The sequence below is a fragment of the Oryctolagus cuniculus genome, chromosome 12 (assembly GCF_051225735.1).
Source record: "Oryctolagus cuniculus isolate XC-2025 breed Fujian yellow rabbit chromosome 12, ASM5122573v1, whole genome shotgun sequence".
In the NCBI taxonomy this organism is placed as follows: domain Eukaryota; kingdom Metazoa; phylum Chordata; class Mammalia; order Lagomorpha; family Leporidae; genus Oryctolagus; species Oryctolagus cuniculus.
Genome location: NC_142878.1, coordinates 111,716,148 through 111,736,203, shown reverse-complemented (window position 1 = coordinate 111,736,203; position 20,056 = coordinate 111,716,148). Strand labels below are relative to the sequence as shown.

The window sequence follows — 20,056 nt, the reverse complement described above, 5'->3', positions numbered from 1 at the left end:
GTTGATGTCTGTATGAAAGCCATTCTAACTGGGGCCAAGTGAAAACTCATTGTGGTTTTGATTTGCATTTCTGTAATGACTCATGATGCTGAGCGTTCTTTCCAAGTGTCTGTTGGCCTTTTGAATTTCAAGTCCTTTGCCCATTTCTTAAATGCATTGCTTGTTATTGTGTTGTATATTATTTTATAAAGGAGTTTGGGAGGATTATGTCCCTTTCAATTGTTTTGAATAGCCTGAGACTAATTCGTTCTTCCTTAAATGTCTGGTAGAATTCAGCAGTGAAGCCATCCAGCCCTGGGCTTTTCTTTGCTGGGAAAGTCTTTGTTCCTGATTCTTTTTTCTTCTTTTTAAAATTTTATTTAAGTTATACAAGTTTCATGTATTTCATATATTTAGATTTGGGAACATAGTGATACCTCCAACCCCTCTTTCTCCTCCCTCTCCCATTCCCACTCTTAATTTTTATAAAGATCTATTTTCAGTAAAATTAATGCTACACTAAGTAAATGAGTTCAACAAATAGTATAAAGAAGAAAACACTGTTCCTCAATGGAAGAGACAAGGGCTTAAAAATTGTTTTAAAATCATCAAATCTCAAAATGTCCTTTTCACTCCAATACATTACATTTTTAGTATTCTCTACCTTGGATCAGGGAAAACATATATCTCTCTGTTTGAGACTGGCTTTTTTCATTAAGTATCATATGATAGCTCTAAATTAAGCTTCCTGCTGTATCTCCATACTGTCTTCTTCACTGGCTGTACCCATTTATATTCCCACCAACAGTGAATTAGGGTACCTTTTCCCCCACATCCTTGCCAGCGTTTGTTGTTTGTTGATTTCTGTATGTGAGCCATTCAGACTAGAATGAAATAAAACCTCATTGTGGTTTTGATTTGCATTTGTCCAATGACTGGTGATCCTGAGCATTTTTTTCAAGTGTTTGTTGGCCATTTGAATTTCCTGTCATGAAAAAGGCTTGTTCAAGTCCTCTGGCCATTTCTTAACTGGATTGTTTGTTTTGTTGTTGTTGAATTTCTTGAGCTGTTTACAGATTCTGGATGTTAAGCCTTCAGGAACGTTAAGAACATAGTGATTCTTCTGACCGTACCCGCCCTCCCACCCACATTCCCACCCTTCTTCTTCTTCCCTCTCCTATTCCCATTCTTATTGCTTACTAAAGTCTATTTTCAGTTAACTTTATATACATGTATATATATATATATATATATGATTAACTATAACAAGTAAAGAATTCAACAAATAATTTGAAAAAAAAAAACTGTTTCTCAACAGTTGAGAAGAGGGCTTTTCAGAGTCATTGCATCTCAAAGTGTCAATTTCACTTCTATACATGATCTTTTAGGTGCCCTATTAGCTATCACAGTTCAGAGAGAACATATGGTATCTATCCCTTTGGGATTGGCTTATTTCAGTAAGTATGATGTTTTCCAGTTTCATTCATTTTGTTGCAAGTGACAGGATTTTTTTTTTATTGCTGTGTAATATTTCATGGTGCACATATCCCGTAATTTCTTTATCCAGTATTCAGTTGATAGGCCTCTGGGTTGATTCTATATCTTAGCTGTTCTGAATTGAGATGCAATAAACATGGGAGTGCAGATACTCTTTCATATGCTGATTTCATTTCCCTTGGGTAAATTCCCAGGGGTGGAATGGCTGGGTCGTATGATAGGTCTATATTCAGATTTCTAAGGTATCTCTATACTGTCTTTCACAGTGGTTGCACCAGTTTACATTCCCACCAGCAATGGATGAGGGCACCCTTTTCCCAACATTCTCACCAGCATTTGTTGTTTGTTGATGTCTGTGTGAAAGCCATTCTAATGGGGGTGAGGGAAACCACACTGTGGTTTTGATGTGCATTTCCCTGATGGCTCATGATGCTGAGCGTTTTTTCATGTGTCTGTTGAACATTTGGTTTCCTCTTTTGGAGAATGCCTGTTTATGTCTTTGCCCATTTCCTAACTGCATTGTTTGTTTTGTTGTTGTGGAGTTTCTTGATCTCTTTATATATTCTGGTTATTAATCCTTTATCAGTTGCATAGTTTGCAAATAATTTTTTTCATTCTTTCAGTTGCCTCTTCACTTTGCTGAGTGTTTCTTTTGCAGTACAGAAGCTTCACAGTTTGATGTAATCCTATTTGTCAATTTTGGCTTTGATTGCCTGTGCCTCTGGGGTCTTTTCCAAGAACTCTTTGCTTATGCCAATGTCTTGTAGGGTTTCCCCAATGTTCTCTAGTAATTTTCTGGTATCAGGTTGTAGATTTAGGTCTTTAATCCATTTTTAGTGGACTTTTGTGTAAGGTGTAAGGGGTGTTGCTTCATACTTTTGCATGGGGAGATGTAGTTTTCCAAGCACCATTTATTAAATATACTGTCCTTGCTCCAGGGATTGATTTTAGCTCCTTTGTCAAAGGTAAGTTGATTGTAGATATGTGGGTTGATTTCTGGCATTTCTATTCTGTTCTGTTGGTCTGTCCATCTGTTTTTCTACCAGTAACAGGCTGTTTTGATTATAACTGCCCTGTATTATATCTTGAAATCTGGTATTGTGATTCCTCTGGCTTTGGTTTTGTAATATAAAGTTGCTTTAGCTATTTGGGGTCTCCTGTGTTTACATATGAATTTAGCATCATTTTTTGTTTATTGCTAAGTATGTCATTAATATTTTGATTGAGATCGTATTGAATCTGTACATTCCTTTTGGTAGTATGGACATTTTGATGATATTGATTCTTCCAATCCATGAACATGGAAGCTTTTCCTCTTTTTACTGTCTTCTATTTCTTTCTTTAATGTTTTGTAATTTTCATTAGAGATCTTTGATGTCCTTGGTTAAATTTATTCCAAGGTACTTGATTCTTTTTGGAGCTATTGTGAATGGGACTGATCTTAAGAGTTCTTTCTCAGTTATAGCATTATTTGTGTATGCAAAGGCTACTGATTTCTGTGTGTTGATTTTATGTCCTGCAACATTACCAAATTCTTTTATGAGTTCTGATAGTCTTTCAGTGGAGTCTTTTGGATGCTCTCCATATCGAATTATGTTGTACGCAAATAGAGATAGTTTGACATCCTCCGCTGCAATTTATATCCCTTTAATTTCTTTCTCTTGCCTGATGGCTCTGGCTAAAATGTCCAGGACTATATTGAATAGCAGTGGTGAGATTGAGCATCTTTATCTGGTTCCAGTTCTTAGAGGGGATGCTTCATGCTTTTTCCCAATTCAGTAGGATGCTGGCTGTGGGTTTGTCATAAGTTACCTTGATTGTGTTGAGGAGGGTTCCTTCTATACCCAATTTGCTTAGAATTTTACCATGAAAGGGTGTTGTATTTTATCTTGCATCTATTGAAATAATCATACGGTTTTTGTTCTTTTCAGTTTGTTGATGTAATGTATCACATTGACTGATTTGAGAATGTTGAACCACCTTATATACTGGGGATAAATTCCACTTGGTCAGGGTGAATGATCTTTCTGATGTGTTGGATTTGATTGCTAGTATTTTGTTGAGAATTTTTGCATCTATGTTCATCAGGGATGAACATTGGTCTAATATTCTCTTTCTCTGTTGTATCTTTTTCTGGTTGAGGAATTAAGGTGATGCTAGCTTCATAGAAGGAGTTTGTGAGGATACCCTCCCTTTCAATTGTTTTGAGTAGCTTGAGAAGAATTGGAGTGAGTTCTTCTTTAAATGTCTGTAGAATTCAGCAGTGAAGAACTCCAGTCCTGGGTTTTATTTTCATGGGAGGGTCTTTAATACTGATTCAATTTTCATCTTGGTTATTTGTCTGTTTAGGTGTTCTTTGTCTTCATGGTTCACTTTAGGTAGGTTGTATGAGCCTTATAATCTATCCATTTCTTCCAGGTTTTCCCAGTTTGTTGGTAGACAGTTCTTTTTAGTAATTGCTGATGGTTCTTTTTATTTCTTTGGCAGCTGTTGTTAAATTTCCTTTGTCATCTCTGATTTTATTGATTTGGGTCTTCTCCCTCTTTTTTTTTTTTTTTTTGGTTAGTTTGGCCAATGGTATATCAATTTTGTTTATTAAATCAGCTCTTCATTTCACTGATCTTTTGTATTTTTGTTTGTTTCAATTTTGTTTATTTTTTTCCAATTATAATTATTTATTTCTTCCTATTAATTTGAGGTGTGGTTTGTTGTTGTTTTTCTAGGTCCTTGAGATGTATTGATAGCTCATTTATTTGGTGCCTTTCTAATTTCTTCATGTAGGCAACAATTGCTATAAACTTCTGCCTTGACACTGCTTTTGCTGTATCCCATAAATATTGATATGATGTATTATCATCTTCATTCATTTCCAGGAATTCTTTGATTGTTCTTTTCTTTTTTTTTTTTTTTTTTTTTTTTTTTTTTTTGACAGGCAGAGTGGACAGTGAGAGAGAGAGACAGAGAGAAAGGTCTTCCTTTGCCGTTGGTTCACCCTCCAATGGCCGCCGCGGCTGGCGCACCACGCTGATCCAAAGGCAGGAGCCAGGTGCTTCTCTGGTCTCCCATGGGGTGCAGGGCCCAAGCACTTGGGCCATCCTCCACTGCACTCCCGGGCCACAGCAGAGAGCTGGCCTGGAAGAGGGGCAACCGGGACAGAATCTGGTGCCCCAACCGGGACTAGAACCTGGCGTGCCGGTGCCGCAAGTCGGAGGATTAGCCTAGTAAGCCGCGGCGCCGGCCTGATTTTTCTTTTGATTTCTTCTGTGAAACACTGTTCATTCAGGAGCATGTTGTCCAGTCTCCATATGTTTATGTATGTTTTCTTTAAAAATATTTATTTATTTATTTTTTAAAGATTTATATATTTATTTGAAAATCAGAATTATACAGAGAAAGGAGAGGCAGAGAGAGAGAGAGAGAGAGATCTTCCATCCGATGATTCACTCCCTAATTGGTTGCAATGGCCAGAGCTGTGCCGATCCAAAGCCAGGAGCCAGGAGCTTCTTCTGGGTCTCCCACACGAGTGCAGGGGCCCAAGGACTTGGGCCATCTTCCACTGCTTTCCCAGGCCATAACAGAGAGCTGGACTGGAAGTGGAGCAGCAGGGTCTCGAACCGGAGCCCATGTGGGATGCCAGCACTTCAGGCCAGGGTGTTAACCCACTGCATTACAGTGCCAGCCCCTAAATGTTTATTTATTTATTTGAAAGTCAGCCTTAGGCAGAGAGAGAGAGAGAGAGAGAGAAAGAGAGGACTTCCAACCAATGGTTCACTCCCCATTGGCCGCAACAGCCGGATCTGCGCCTATCCGAAGCCAGGAGGCAGGAGCTTCTTCCCGCTCTCACACACAGGTGCAGGGATCCAAGGACTTGGGCCATCTTCTACTGCTTTCCCAGGCCACAGCAGACAGCTGGATTGGAAGTGGAGCAGCTGGGTCTCAAACCGGCACCCATGTGGGATGCTGGCACTTCAGGCCAGGGCGTTAGCCTGCTGCACCACAGCACCAGCCCCTGTGTATGTTCTAGAGGGTTTTGTTTTGTTTTGTTTTAAGGTTTTATTTATTTGAGAGGCAGAGTTATAGACAATGAGAGGGAAAAACATACAGGAAGGTCTTCCATCTGCTGGTGCATTCCCCCATGGCCGCAACAGCTGAGGCTGGGCTGATCCAGAGTCAGGAGTCACGAGCTGCTTCTGGGTCTCCCCATGGGTGCAGGGGCCCAAGTGCATGGGCCCTCTTCTGCTGCTTTCCCAGGCCATAGCAGAGAGCTGGATCAGAAGAGGCAGCGGAAATGTGAACCAGTGCCCATATGGGATGCAGGCGCTGCAGGCAGAGTATTTGCCTACTGCGCCATAGCACCGGCCCCAAAGAATCTTGAATTGTTGTTTTCCAGTTTCATTCCATTGTGGTCTGAGAAGTTTCATGGTATTATTTCAATTTTTTTGAATTTCCTGAGACTTGCTTAATGGCCTAGCATATGATCTATCCTAGAGAATGTTAAATGCACTGATGAGAAGAATCTGTATTCTTTAACAGTGGGATGAATAGTTTAAAAAGATTTATTTATTTTTAAGGTAGAATTTACAGAGAGAGACAGAAGAAGAGACACACAGAGAGATCCTCCATCCTCTGGTTCATTCCCTAAGTGGCCACAAGGACCAGATCTGGGCCTGTCTGAAGCCAGGAGCCAGGAGATTCTTCTGGGTTTCTCATGTGGGTGTCAAGGGCTCAAGTACTTGGGCCATCTTCCACTGCTTTCCCAGGAGCATTAGCAGAGAGCTTGATCGAAAGTGGAGCAGTGGGGACTTGAATTTGCCCCACCCCCCCATATGGGATGCTGATGTTGCCGGTGGTAGCTTTACCAGCTATGCCACAACGTGGGCCCCCAGAAAACACTTTAAATTGGATTCAGTGTTACAAGTTAGTATTATAAGAATGTTGCCATACCTTGAAGCCTACCCTTGGTGATTAGTCCTTGTGGACCACTTAAAACTGAAACTGTGCTGCTGTTTTCTTTTTCCTGCTGTAAAATGATCATTGTAGCCTGGAAAAGCTCACACAGTTGTCACCAGCAGCTCTGAGGCATGCGCCCCTTTGCTGGTGGCTTCTGTTGGCCAGGTACGTAGCAAACATAAAGGTATCTCCTTTGTTGATCACGGTCGGTGATGCTACTGTAAGAAAACAAACCTAAAGAGACAGTTACTTGTTATGTCTCCATCATCACCTCGTCTTTCACTTTGTTTCTGTCTCTATCCACTGTGTTCTATTTATTTATTAAATACCACTTCAGCTTGTGAAATATTCAGTTCTTTTTAACTTTTTAATGTTATAATGGAAAGGTTAAGCTAGCATGTTTTTCCCCAGGGACATTTGAGAAGCCTGTTAAGGTCTTCAGAACTTTTTCGTTTCTAAGGACCCCTAGTACCGTCATCACTAAAAAGAACTCTAGCAATGAAAACAATGCACCTGTCCCAGTAAGAGAGTACTTGTTCTGGGCAGGAGAGGAGAGAAGCAGGAAAATGAAAACGAATGTGACAGGAGCAGTGTATATACAGAGACCACAGGGTGTGCTGGTCCTGCCTACTGTCAGGGGAATCCTGGCTGTTGGGCTCAGCGGGTGGGGGACCCACTTCCATTTTTAATGCAGTTCCCCTCACCTCTTCACCAGGGCAATTTAGCAGTTGCTGCACTGGCTCATTAGGAATACAGGGTGGTGGTCTTCCATCCTGCTTCCTCCTTTGAAGTTGCAGTGCTCCTGTAAAGAGTTTACTGTGTGACTTGGGTGGCTGCCCTGAAGACTAGTTGGCATAGGAAAGGCAGAGCGAGGGTGAGGGCCCTTTGTCTCCACTGCTGCTTTTGAGTTTCTTATTTTAATTAAAGTTGTTCTGTTTTCAGATCTGCTTGGATCTTACTCATATTTTCAAGCCTGCTTTTGTTTCTTGGTAGTACTTTATAGCCTGTGTTTATTTCAAGGCTTACCAATCTGATTAAGCCATCTGTTTATTTCTGCTGGATGCAAATCAGGTGCTTTATTTCTTTTTGAACTATCAGCTGTTTCTTTTTCTTTTATTGTTTTTTACATTTTAATTTTTTTAGTTTTTGAGTTAACTTTTTTTTTAAAAAAAGAATTATTTTTATTTATTTAAAAGGCAGAGTTACAGAGAGAGATCTTGAATCTGCTGATTCACTCCCCAAATGGCCACAAAGCCAGGGCTGGGCAAGGCCAAAGCCAGGGAGCCAGGAGCTTCATCCTGCTCTCCCACAGGGGTGCAAGGTCCCAAGCACTTAGGCCACCTCCTGCTGCTTTCCCAGCTGCGTTAGCAGGGCGTTGGGTGGAAGTGGAGCAGAGGGACTGGAATCCTGCCCATATGGGATGCCAGCATTTCAGGTGATGGCCCAACCCAGCCACTTTTTAACCTTTTAAATTTGCATTATAATTGAAGACTAAATGTTCCACTAAACAAAGAGTTCAACAAATAAAATGACCATAGTTCAGGAGGAATATAGGCAAGGACTAAAAATAGTAATCACCTGAAAAGATGTCAATTTCACTCATATACATTAAATTATAAAATAATCACAGATCATTAAATCTGTAGTATCATGTCTTTATCATTCTTAACAATTTGTTTGACAAAGATATAAAACGAAGATTGGCAAAACGGTATTTGCAGCAATACTGTTACACACAGACATTTTTGTTTTGATTTTTGATTTTTTTAATTTTATCTCCCTCATATAAGGGAGAATATGTGATATTTGTCTTTCTGTGTCCTGCTTATTTCTCTCAACATGATGTCCCTTCTTGGTCGCCATATGAAATCGGAGAAGACCCCCTAAAATTTACCCTGAAATGTGGCCCCTTAAATTCCCTAGAAATGCTATCTGGGGTGCCACGTGTACTACCGGGATTTGGGGTGCATTCGATTTCACCACAGGCTTATTACTAAATCCCCGATATTAATAAGCCCAAGAGGGTTCTTGCCTAATATTTAGAGAAGAATTCTAAATACTGGCACAGATAAATGAGGCAGCGTGGTATGTTTTAAACTTTTATTTAGTGTGGGGAGCAACTGGGAGCAACTCAGACTAGACTAAGTTACTGGAATTAAGACTTATTCTATGCATCTGCTCTCCCACAATATGGCGCTGGGAGAGAAGAAAACAGCTTCTACACAGCTGCCTCCAGTTCAGCCAATAAACTGTAGGACTTGCTCCTGATTGGAGGAGAGCAGCGTACTCGGCGTGTGGGCAGCCGAGTTGGGATTGGCAGAGGAGGACTATAAAGGAGGAGAGAGACGGCGTGCACCAGGAACATCTAAGGGGAACACCTAAGGGGAACACCTGTGCAGCCCCCGAGAGAGCCGGCCGGCGGTGTGCCGCTCCCCCGCGGAAGTGGGGAATGTGGCAGGGGGAACCGCCCTTCCACGGAGGTGGAAGGGATGGTAGCCAACCCGGGAAGGGACAGTAGCCAACCCGGGAAGAACCAGCAGCAAACCCGGGGAGGGCCGAGCAGACGAAAGAACAGCGCAGGGTTCTGTGTCGTTCCCCCACGAAGACGGGGAGCGACAATTTAGTGCAAGATGTATCTAGGAAAGTGAAGGCTTTAGTTCAGATAGGAGAGAGGGGAAAGTCTGGAAGCTGGAGTAGCGTCCACACCACTCGGAGAGCAGGCCAGAGCCATGTGCAGCAAGCTATCCACTGCTTATCACCGGCAGCACCGCAGAGGCAGAGCACTTTTGCGACATTCCCTGCCTTTTTATATATTTTCCACAGGGGAGTGGCTTGTGGCCAGGTGGGCACTCAGGTATGGTCAGGTAGAGCCTGATGTCACATGGGGCCGTGGTGGGGTATCAGGTAGAGTGTAAGGTCACACAGAGGCATGGCGAAGGTATCAGGTAGGGCGTGAAGTCACACAGGGGCGTGGTGAAGGCGTGGTCTTCCAGCTCACAAATCTAACCAATTTTAGCCTGTATGCCTGCCTACTTCACAGTCGCAACCATTTTGATGCAATTGATAGAACTTTTGTATCCCATTGTGTATAGATACACCACATTTTCTTTATCCACTCATCTAATGATGTGACACTTTGCTTAATTCTCTGTTTTGGCTATTGTGAATAGTGCTGCTATAAACATGATGATTCAGTAATCTCTTTGATGCTGTGTGTTCATGTCTTTTGGGTATTTACCCAGAATTGGGATTGCTGGATCATATGGCAAGTGTATTTCTAGTTTTTTGTATCCGTCTCTATGCTGTTTCCACATTGTGCACTAGTTTACATTCCCCCAACAGTGTACAAGAGTTTCCATTGTGCACATCCGTGGCCAGCACTTGCTACTCACCGTCTTTTGGATAATAGTCCTGCTGACAGGGGTGAGGTGGTATCTCCTTGTGGTTTGGATTTGCATATCCCTGATGGCAGGTGATGTGGAGCATTTTCTCTTGTGTTCCTTGGCCATTCGTATTTCTTTTTTTTTTTTTTTTTTTTTTTTGAGAACTGTGTTGAGGTCTTTTGCCTGTTTCTTAACTGGATTTTTTTTATTACTGAGTTTTTTGAATTGCTTATGTATTCTAGACATTAATCCTTTGTTGGATAAGTAGCTTCCAAGTATTTTCTCCCACTCTATCGTCTTTACTCTCTGTTGATTGTTTTCTTTGCTGTGCAGAAGCTTCTGAATTTGATATAGTCCAATTTGTCTAGTTCTGCTTTTTGTTGCCTGTGTTTTGGGATCTTATCCAAGAAGTCATCACCCATACCAATGTCTTGACATGTTTCCCCTATATTTTTTTCCAGCAACTTTGTAGTCTCAGCTCTTTGATCCATCTTGAGTTGATTTTTTTTCATATAGTGAGAGGTAGGGATCTAATTTTATTCTTTGGCTATATGTACATGGAATAATTTCTGGGTTCCCTATTCTGTTCCATTGATCTATGTGTTGGTTTTTATGCCAGTACCATGCTGATTTAATTACTATAGCTTTGTAGTGTGCTTTGAAGTCAAATATTGTTATGCCTCCAGCTTGATTTTTTTTTCCCCCTCAGGACTGCATTGGCTATTCTAGGTCTTTTGTGATTCTGTGTGAATTTTACGATTTTGTTTTCTAATTTAGTGAAGAAAACGTTATTGGTATTTTGATAAGAATTGCACTGAATCTGCAGATTGCTTTTGCTATTATAGACATTTTGATGATACGAATTCTTCCAGTCCATTAACCAAGAATATCTTTCCATTTCCTTTTTGTGTCTTAAATGATTTCTTTCATTAATGCTTTATCATTTTCATTGTAGAGATTTTTCACTTTCTAGGTTAAGTTTATTCCTAAATATTTGTGGTTTTTTTTTGGTTATTGTGAATGATATTTCTTTATTTGATTTCTCTTTGGCAAGTTCACTATGAGCATATAAAAAGCTAGTATTTTTGAATTGTGTATGTTTATCCTGTAATGTACATTACTGAATTGGTGTATCAGCTCTGACAGCTTGTTGGTGCAGTGCTCAGGTGTTCCTTGTGTAACATCGTGTCATTTGCAAACACACATGTTTTGACTTCCTCCTTTCCAGTTTTGATGCCCTTTATTTCTCTCCTCACCAATTGCTCTTGCTAATACTTGCAGTACTAAAATGAATAAGAGTGGTGAAAGTGGACTTTCTCATCTTATTCCTTAACTGAGGAATAAGCTTTTCCATATTTCTGTATGATATTGGCTGTTTGTCATATATAACCTTTATAATTTTGAGTTATGTTCCTTTTATACCTAATTTGTGGAGGGTTTTTTTTTTTTTATCATGAAGGGATGTTGAATCTTATCAAGTGCTTTCTTCTTATTTATTGAGATGACCACATGGTTTTGTTCTTCATTCTGTTGATGTGATTTATGGCGATTATTGATTTGCAAATGTCGAAACACCCTTGTATGATCTTTATGATGTAATATTGGATTTGGTTGCTAGTATTTTGTTGAGAATTTTTGCAGCTGTGCTCACCTAGGATATAGATCTGTAGTTTTCTTTTTGTGTTGTGTCTTTGGTTTTGATATCAGAGTGATGCTGGCTTCATATAAAGAGCTGGCAGAGTTCCACCTTGTTCAGTATATCAGGAGAGTTTGAAAAGTATTGGAGTCAGTTCTTCTTAAGTACTTGTAGCATTCACCCATAAAGCCTGAGCGTCTCTTTGATGGGAGACTGTTGGTCACTGCTTCAGTCTCGTTGCTTGTTATGGTGTGTTTAGGTTTTCTATGTTGTCTCGATTTAATCTTGGCAGGTTATATGCATCCAGGTATTTATGCATCTCTTCAAGGTTTCCCAATTTGTCAGCAAGTAGACGTTCACAGTAGTTCCTTATGGTCTTTTTTATTTCAATGGTGTCCATTGTAAGGTCTCCTTTTTCATCTTTACTTTTATTTATTTGAGTTTTTTCTTTGTTGATCTGACTAAAGGTTTGTCAGTTTTGTTTATTTTCTCAAAAACACCCAGGTTTTTGGGTAATGTTTTGTATTTTTTTTTTAGTTTCAATTTTATTTATGCTGTGATCCTTATTATTTCTCACCACCTGCTAATTTTTGGGTTGGTTTGTTCTTGTATTTTTAAGTCCTTGATATGCATCATTAGATCATTTATTTGAGAGCTTTTAATTTTTAAATGTAAGCATTTAATGCTATAAACTTCTCTTTTAATATTGCTTTTGCTGTATCCCACAGAGTTTAATATGGTGTATTTTCATTTTCATATATTTCAAGAAAGTTTCTTCTTTTTTTTTTTTTTTAATTTTTTTTTTTGACAGGCAGAGTGGACAGAGAGAGAGAGAGAGACAGGGAAAAAGGTCTTCCTTTTGCCGTTGGTTCACCCTCCAATGGCCGCCGCGGCCAGTGCACCGCGCCGATCCGAAGACAGGAGCCAGGTGCTTCTCCTGGTCTCCCATGGGGTGCAGGGCCCAAGCACTTGGGCCATCCTCCACTGCACTCCCAGGCCACAGCAGAGAGCTGGCCTGGAAGAGGGGCAACCGGGACAGAATCCGGCACCCCGACCGGGACTAGAACCCAGTGTGCCGGCGCCACAAGGCAGAGGATTAGCCTAGTGAGCCGCGGCAGCAGCCTTTTATTTCCTTTTTAATTTCTTCAGTGACCTTTTGGTCATTGAATAGCATGTTGTTAAGTTTCCATGCATTTGTAGTGTTCTATTGCTCTTCTTATTGATGGTTTCTAGTTTTATTCCTTTGTGCTCTGAGAATATATGGTGTGATTTAAATCTTTTTAAATTTACTGAGACTTGACTTGTGTCCTAGTGTATGGTCCATCTCAGAGAATGTTCCAGGTGCTGATGAGAAGAATGTGTGTTCTGTACTATTGGGTGGAGTGTTTGAAACTGTCTGTGGGGTCTGTTTGCTCAGTGTGATGATTCAGCTCTGATGTATGTTGGTTTTCTGTCTGGATGATCTGTCTGTTAAGGACAGTGGGGTGTTGAATTCCCGCACTAGTATTATACTGGAATCTATCTCTCCCTTTAGGTCTAATAGTATTAATAGTATTTGCTGCATATATCTGGGTGGTCTTGTTTTGGGTGTGTATATATTATAATTGTTGTATCTTTTTATTAAATAAATCCTTTTATCAATATATAATGTTTTTTTCTTTTTATAGGTTTTTTTTTTTAAAGATTTATGTATTTATTTGAAAGGCAGAAATAGAGAGAGAGAGAGAGATCTTCCATCACTGGTTCACTCCTCAAATGGCTGCAACAGCCAGGGCTGGGCCAGACCAAAGCCAGGAGCCAGAAGCTTCTTCTGGATCTCCCACATGGGTGTGGTGGCCCAAGTTTTTGGCCCATCTTCTGCTGCTTTTCCAGGTGCATCAGCAGGGAGCTGGATCAGAAGTGGAGTAGCTGGGACTTGAACCAGCGTCCATGTGGGATGCCGACACTGCAGGCACAGGCTTAATGTTCTACACCACAGTGCCACCCCCATAGGTTTTGATTTAAAGTTTGTTTTATCTGATACGAGTATTGCTTTATCTGCTAGATTTGGTTTCTGTTTGCCTGGTATGTCGGTTTCAGACCATGTGTATCTTCTTTTGTAAAGTGAGGTGTTTTTTTTTTTTTTTAATTAATTTATTTATTTGAAAGAGTTACAGAGAGAGAGAGAGGGAGAGAGCTTGATCTTCCATCTGCTGGTTTACTCCTAAGTGGCCGCAAGGGCCAGGGCTGAGGAAGTTCAAAGCCAGGAGCCAGGAACTTCATCTGGGTCTTCCACATGGGTGGCAGGGGTACAAACACTTGAGTCATCTTCCACGGCTTTTCCAGGCTACTAGCAGGGAGCTGGATCAGATGTGTAGCAGCCGATACTTGAACCAGTGCCCATATGGGATGCCAGCATTGCACGTGGTGGTTTTACTTACAATGAAATGTGGCATGAAATGAGTTTCTTGTAGGCACCGTAGGGTGGGGTCATGTGTTTTTTTGTTGTTGTTGTTTTTAAAATCCACTGAACCACCTAAATCTTGTGGCTGGGAAATTTAATCCATTTACATTCAAGGCTGGTATTGATAGGTGAAAAGCAACACCTGCATTTTGTTGACTGGTCACTGATTGTACCTACTTTGTTAGTAAATTTAGTCATGTCAATCATTTACTTCCTTTTTTTTTTTTTAAAGATTATTTTATTTGAAAGGCTGGGTTACAGAGAGAGGGAGAGGGAGAGAGAGGGGGAGAGAGACAGAGAGAGAGAATCTTCAGTCTGTTGGTTCACCCCCCAAATGGCCACAATCGCTGGAGCTGAACCAATCTGGAGCCAGGTGCTTCTTCCAGGTCTCCCATGTGGGTGTAAGGGCACAACAACTTGGGCCATCTTCCTCTGCTTTCTCAGGCACATTAGCAGAGATATGGGTAGGAAGTGGAGCAGCTGGGACTCGAACTGGTGCTCATATGGTGGCTGGTGCTGCAGGTGGTGGCTTTACCTGTTAAGCCACAATGCCGGCCTCTTGATGTTTACTTCTAATGCAGGACTCTCTTCCGGATTTCTCATAAAGCTGGTCGGGTGGTGGTGGTGATTTTCTCAGTTTATGTTTTTCTGGAAAATACCTCATTTCTGCTTCACTTCTAAAGGATAGTTTTGCTGAATACAATATTGATTAGTTTTTTCTTTTGCAGCTGTGAATTTAACATCCCACTCTGTTCTGACCTGTAGAGTGTTGGCTGAGAAGTTTGCTGTTAGTATAATTGGTTAGTCTAAATAGTTTTCCTTTATAGGTAACTAGATGCTTTTCTCTTACTGTCTTTAGGGTTATCTCCTCGTCCTTAACTTTTGACAGTTTGACTACAATATGTCTTGGAGAAGGTCTTTGGTTGAGTCTGCTTGGAGTGCTTTGAGCTTCTTGTGTCTGGATGTCCATGTCTCTTTCAAGACTTGAGACGTCTTCAACTGTTATTTCATTTAGTAGGCTCTCACCACGTTTTCCTTCTCCTCTCCTTTAGGAATCCCTATAATTGACGTATTTGATCCCTTAATAGTGTCCTGTGTTTCACGTAGGCTTTCTTTAGTCTTTCCTAAATCTTTTCTCTTTGTTTTTGCCTGACTGGGTTCCTTCAAAAGTCTTATCCTCCGGATCAGAAATTCTTCTCTCTGTTTGGTCTGTTTTGCTGTTGCAGATCTCAGTCATGTTTTTTTAATTGTATTGATTGAAGTTTTCAAAATTCCTGTTTGATTGTTTTTAATGGTTTCTGCCTCCTTCGTGAATGTTTCATCCATGTTTTCCTTCTTTCTTAAAAGCTGTTCACGTGTGTGCTCTTGCATCAGATTAAGTCATTTTGAATCTGTTGAGGAATTTCGTAGATGGCCTTCAGATGAGGATCGATTTCTGTAAAAGTATTGTGTTCTTTTGGAGGTGTCATGTTACCTTGCATCTTCATATTTCCTGTGTTCCTTCATTTACATGTGAACTTCTTTATGGAGTAGGTTTTATTTGAAAAGAGTTGATGATTTAAATGGAATGCAGGGTGTCCCTGGGCTTGTTGCTTTGGCTTTGGTTCCAGGTGAGTCGAGAAGTGTACACACTGAGTGATTTTTTTTTTTTTTGCTTTAATCAATGTCAGTTTTGTCTCAAGTGATAAGGTGACCTGGTCTGCGGCAGTTCATACAGTTAGACATGTGGCTCTGTGTTGAATGTGGGCTTCCTCGGATGTATGTCTGCAGTCCCCAGAGAGAGGAATATCAGTTACACTAGGGATTGTGATAGTCAGGGCCTCATTCTTCAGCTGAGAGACACAAAGGGGCTGCCCCCTTGTCCTGCCGGCAAGCCTGGGTGGTACTGGGACTGTGGCACCAATACTGTGGCTCTAGGACTGTGTGGTGTGGATGGGAGCTCCTGAGGTCCTGATGTGAGACTGCAGCTGGGGCCGGGGCTTTTAACACCAAAAGCTGTAGTCCCAGGCCTAGGGGATGTGAACTGAATCCCAGTCTAGTCCTACAGGGTGACTACGGGAGATTCTCATGGCAGATACAGGTCAAGAGAGGTGGAGTGCAGGCAGGCTCTTCTCTGGATCTCACCAGGCAGATTCTGGTGGGTTTGAGGTAATTAGCACTGATTGCAGGATGCAGTACGGTCGTTATCCAGACTTCCAGGGTGGAGGCCAGGTGTTGGGGTGTGGTAGCCACCTGCCTGGGGCAGAAGGACGTAGAAGAGCACTGCAGACACTGCGAGCGAGTGCACGCTGCGCCAGAGATTGTAGCACTGACATCAGCAGTTCAGGTCTGGGAGCACAGATGGAACTGCTCCCCGTTCTCACGTGGCATGCAAGAAGCTGCTGGAGTTTGCGCTCAGGGCTCCCAGCACCAAGGGCTAGGAGGCGCAGAGGCAACTGCATCAGCTGGGTCCAGATTTTTTATGAGCTGCTGCTGGTGCTTGTCTGGGAAGCCAAGGGGAACCGCCTGGATCTGTAGAGTGAGTAAGTGCCACTGCAGGGCTTGTACCCAGAACTCCCACAGTTGCAGGATGCAGGGGATCTGCCCTGCTCGCTGTAAGTTGTCCTGGCTCTGCACTGCTTCTGGTAGCAATGAGATTGCTTGCTGTCCACTGAGTCAGAGCAGAGTTCAGCCACAACTCTGCCACACCCAGCTGAGTCGGATGCTTTGGGAGGGGGTGAGGGGGAGGGAGGCGATGCAGCTTCCGTTTTCAGAGCAAAGTAGCCGCTCAGACCCCAGTAGCTTCCCAGGCTAGACTTGAAGTCGGTGGGGGACTGTGGGATCCCCTCGGTTAAAGCTGCCGGAGTGCCATGGCAGCTTGTGCCTACCTGTCTCGGCACAACAGTGTTTCCCAGCCGGAAGCTGGCTGCAGAGATGCCGAGCTGGTTGGTGGGACAGCCGGCCAGGGTGGCGTGTTGGTCCTCTTTCCTCACTATCCGTGGAGTCTCCGTTCTGTCACTTCTCCACTCAAAACTTCTGTCCCCCGGTTCCCTAGAAGTGTGATCCTTCCTTATTTTTCTGGTGTCTTTCTGTGGCTGAGGTCAGTGTGGCTTCTCACTGTTCAGCCATCTTGGATTTTCCTGTTTGTTTTTCTTGGCATTTAAAAATGTTTATTTGGAAAGGATAGAGACAGAAAGAGAGGAAAGACAAAGGAGCTACCATCTGCTGGTTCACTTCCCAATGCCCAGTGGCTAGTGCTGGGCCACTACCGAAGCTGAGACTGGGGAACATAATACAGTCTCTCTTGTAGGTGGCAGGAGCCCAGTTACGTGAGCCATTGCCACTGCCTGCCTGCCTCTCAGGGTCTGCACTGGCACAAAACGGAGCCAGGAGCAGGCGCTGAGAGCTGAGAGCAGGTGTCGTGGTGCGGGAGGAAGCCCATAGGCTCACTGTCTCTCCCGTTACTTTATCTCTGGGGATTCTTCAGAGGTGAGTTCCTGCATAAGGAGGTGGTTTTATCGACAACAGCAGCCTTGGACTTCTTCAGGGCACCATTTCTGCTCTTGAAATACTGTGGACCACCCAGGCAGGCTGTGCACTGTGGCTTGTGACGGACTTTCCTCACCTTCTCTTCTCCCCAGGCTTTGAGATGGGCAGTACTTCTGGGGTGTCAGGGAGGAAGCCTTACCACCATTTCAGCCCATTGTGAGAGTCCAGTCCTCAGGGTCCCAGATTTAAGGGCAGGTGAGCACTTGTACCCTCCAGCTTGGGTGGCACCCGAGCTTTGCCGTCTGTCCCCTTGCCTTGAAGAGCATGGTAACCAGAGCTGAGGTCGGCAGGGCTCAGCAGCTGTCCTCACAGGCAAAGGTCGTTCAGCGTGGAGTTGGCGTCGCTGGTCCCATCTTCACTGTTTGTCTGTCGCATGGCTCTCCTTCTCAAGGCAGGTCGTAGCTGCACTGGAGATGATGTTGGCATTTGCAGTTCATCATTGCATCAGAAGCACAAACGCCAGCAGTGCGTGCTGCTTCCACTAAGTCATCTGCTCTCTCCTAGGCCTTTCTGGGTGTTTGCGTTTGCCAGGTGTGTGGCCGTCAGTGCGAGCACATGGCTAATGCCTGTGGCACCGCCTGCTGGGTGCAGAGCGGCCGTGTGGCAGCCCCTCGCTGATCGCTGCAGGTCAGGTGATTGCGCCAAGATGGCGTCAGAGTTCCTGACACCTGACTGGTCTCAAAGGTGTTTACCAGCCCTGTTCCTAAGTACCTGCCTTACAGGGAGCCGCTTTCTAACTGGACACATCTGACTCACATTTAGGGATTGTTCAGAATCTACGTGGCACACATGCACACACTCTGCGTTTTATTAAGCAAGCATAAGGTGAGCAAAAATAGTTTCCTTTTGAGATGTGAGTTTGGGTCAGTTTGGTCAGGCTATTCCTGTCCAGGTTTCCTAGCAGATAGGAAGCAGATGTGGTGTTGGGAGACCGCGTGAGTCACCTGGAAAAAGATCAAAGTCGGATCATGAGGTACGTGTCAGCCTTTGGATGAGAGCTTCTCTGTTCTTGGTACGCAGCAGACAGGCAGCTGAAGGTTCTTAACAAAAGAAGAAGTAGCACATGAGCGGAGACTTCTTGAAGGCACACTCACTGCACTTGCTGTTATTTCCAGGCTGTTTCGCTTCATTTCGTTTGGATTCTCACCAGCTGTCTGAGTTTGCCTTTCTCTGGTTCAGTGGGATAGAACCCGTCAGTAGCCTGCATTTGTACTTAACAACATTGTTTCGTTGGTGAGAGTATCTTTATATGTACTTGGTCAGTGCATTTCCTGGAATGTCTGGCATGTTTATTGGTCCAGTTCCTTGCAAATGGAAATTCAATTTTGTGAGGAATCTTTTGACTCAAATACAGATTTATTGATACTTTAGTAAAACTGCCCAAAGCGTGAAGACGTGAGTGAGTGTGCGCACTGCCAGCTGATCTGAGTGGTTGCAGGGTGGCCCCTCTGAGGGATGCAGTTGGTGCCTGTCTTTGTTGAGCTTGAAGTACAGACGTGAGCATGAGGGCACGCCTGGGTCTCGGAGCCCTCTGGAGTGCTTCCCCGTGACGATGAGCACTGGGTGTACTGCTTTCTCCAGTACGTGCAAACGTGCTTTGTGTATGAATTCAAAGAAGACCCTGTCCAGTGTTGTGTATAACAGCCCCCATTGCTGGACTGATTCCATTCCCCAGTGGATACCTGAGAGTTAGTGCTGGGAACAGTTAAACATTCACTTTAGTTTAAAATTATACTTAACAGTAAGAAACAAGTCATAGGCTCTGCCGTCTCATTTGTAAACAAACAGCAAGGAAGAATAAAGTTAGAATCTCCCTATAGAAAACGAAGTGGCACAGCTTTTCACTGCTTCTGGACAAACTGCTTCCGTCCCTCAGTACATCTACCTGGTTAGTGGTGTATATCATGCCATGGTGGTCCTTGACTATTGTTTAATCTTTTAAATGGGAATTCCAAGAATAGTGTAAGAAAGTTCACTGAATTTTCTTTTAAATCAAGAATAGGACTTTTTGATTCATCATTTTCCCTTGCATTTTCCAAAACTTACCACACGCTTGCCAAATGGTAGGTGCTGTGTGGATGTTGGGCCCTGGCTGCAGCCCTCAAGGAAAGCTCACAGTTTAATTCTGTTGTATCCTCTCTTTACTTTCATGGCAGCTACTGTAGTTTTGTCACCTCTATTGCCGAAATCTTCTTTATAGCTGGTGTTTGACTTCTCTTTTCTTTTTTTATGCCTTCTGTTTGCTCCTAGGTTGTGATTTTTCTAAAATGCAATTTGAATCACCTTCACCCTCCACCTGCCCCACTTCCTAAAATCCCTTTAGAGTTGTCACAGTGCCTGTTCTCAGTCACCAGGGTCTGAAAGAGAACTAGTGTTGAGTGGCAACTGACATGATGATAGCATTTATCAAGTAGGAAAGACATGCGGAGGAGCAAGTTTGTGGCAGGAGAGTGATGAGTGAATTCAGTTTAGCATGTGTAACAAACACTTTGCCTTGTGCTTTAAGTCTGAAGTTATCAGAAGCATTTTTGATTCAAGCTGTATGTAAACAACCATGAGGGATGAAGAGGAGCATCTTTCAGCAGCTGTCTCCCTCACCAGCAGCTGTTCTGAGATTTTTACGTTGGTGAAAAAGATGAA

At 42.8% G+C, this 20,056-nt stretch overlaps 1 protein-coding gene across 17 annotated transcripts in view; it reads left to right on the top strand.

Annotated features, from left to right (window-relative positions):
* The window catches only part of LRRC49 (leucine rich repeat containing 49), a 177,831-nt gene that overhangs the window by 83,805 nt on the left and 73,970 nt on the right, over positions 1-20,056 (top strand). The window contains exon 1 of one of the 17 annotated variants that reach the window (XM_089309550.1): positions 8,756-9,280. The exons of 10 other annotated variants lie outside the window; for them this stretch is intronic. In XM_089309550.1, the coding sequence (XP_089165676.1) occupies positions 9,156-9,280 (125 nt within the window). In that variant the 5' untranslated portion in view covers positions 8,756-9,155. 6 more of the 17 variants (XM_089309557.1, XM_089309554.1, XM_089309551.1 and 3 more) reach the window with 6 other exon arrangements.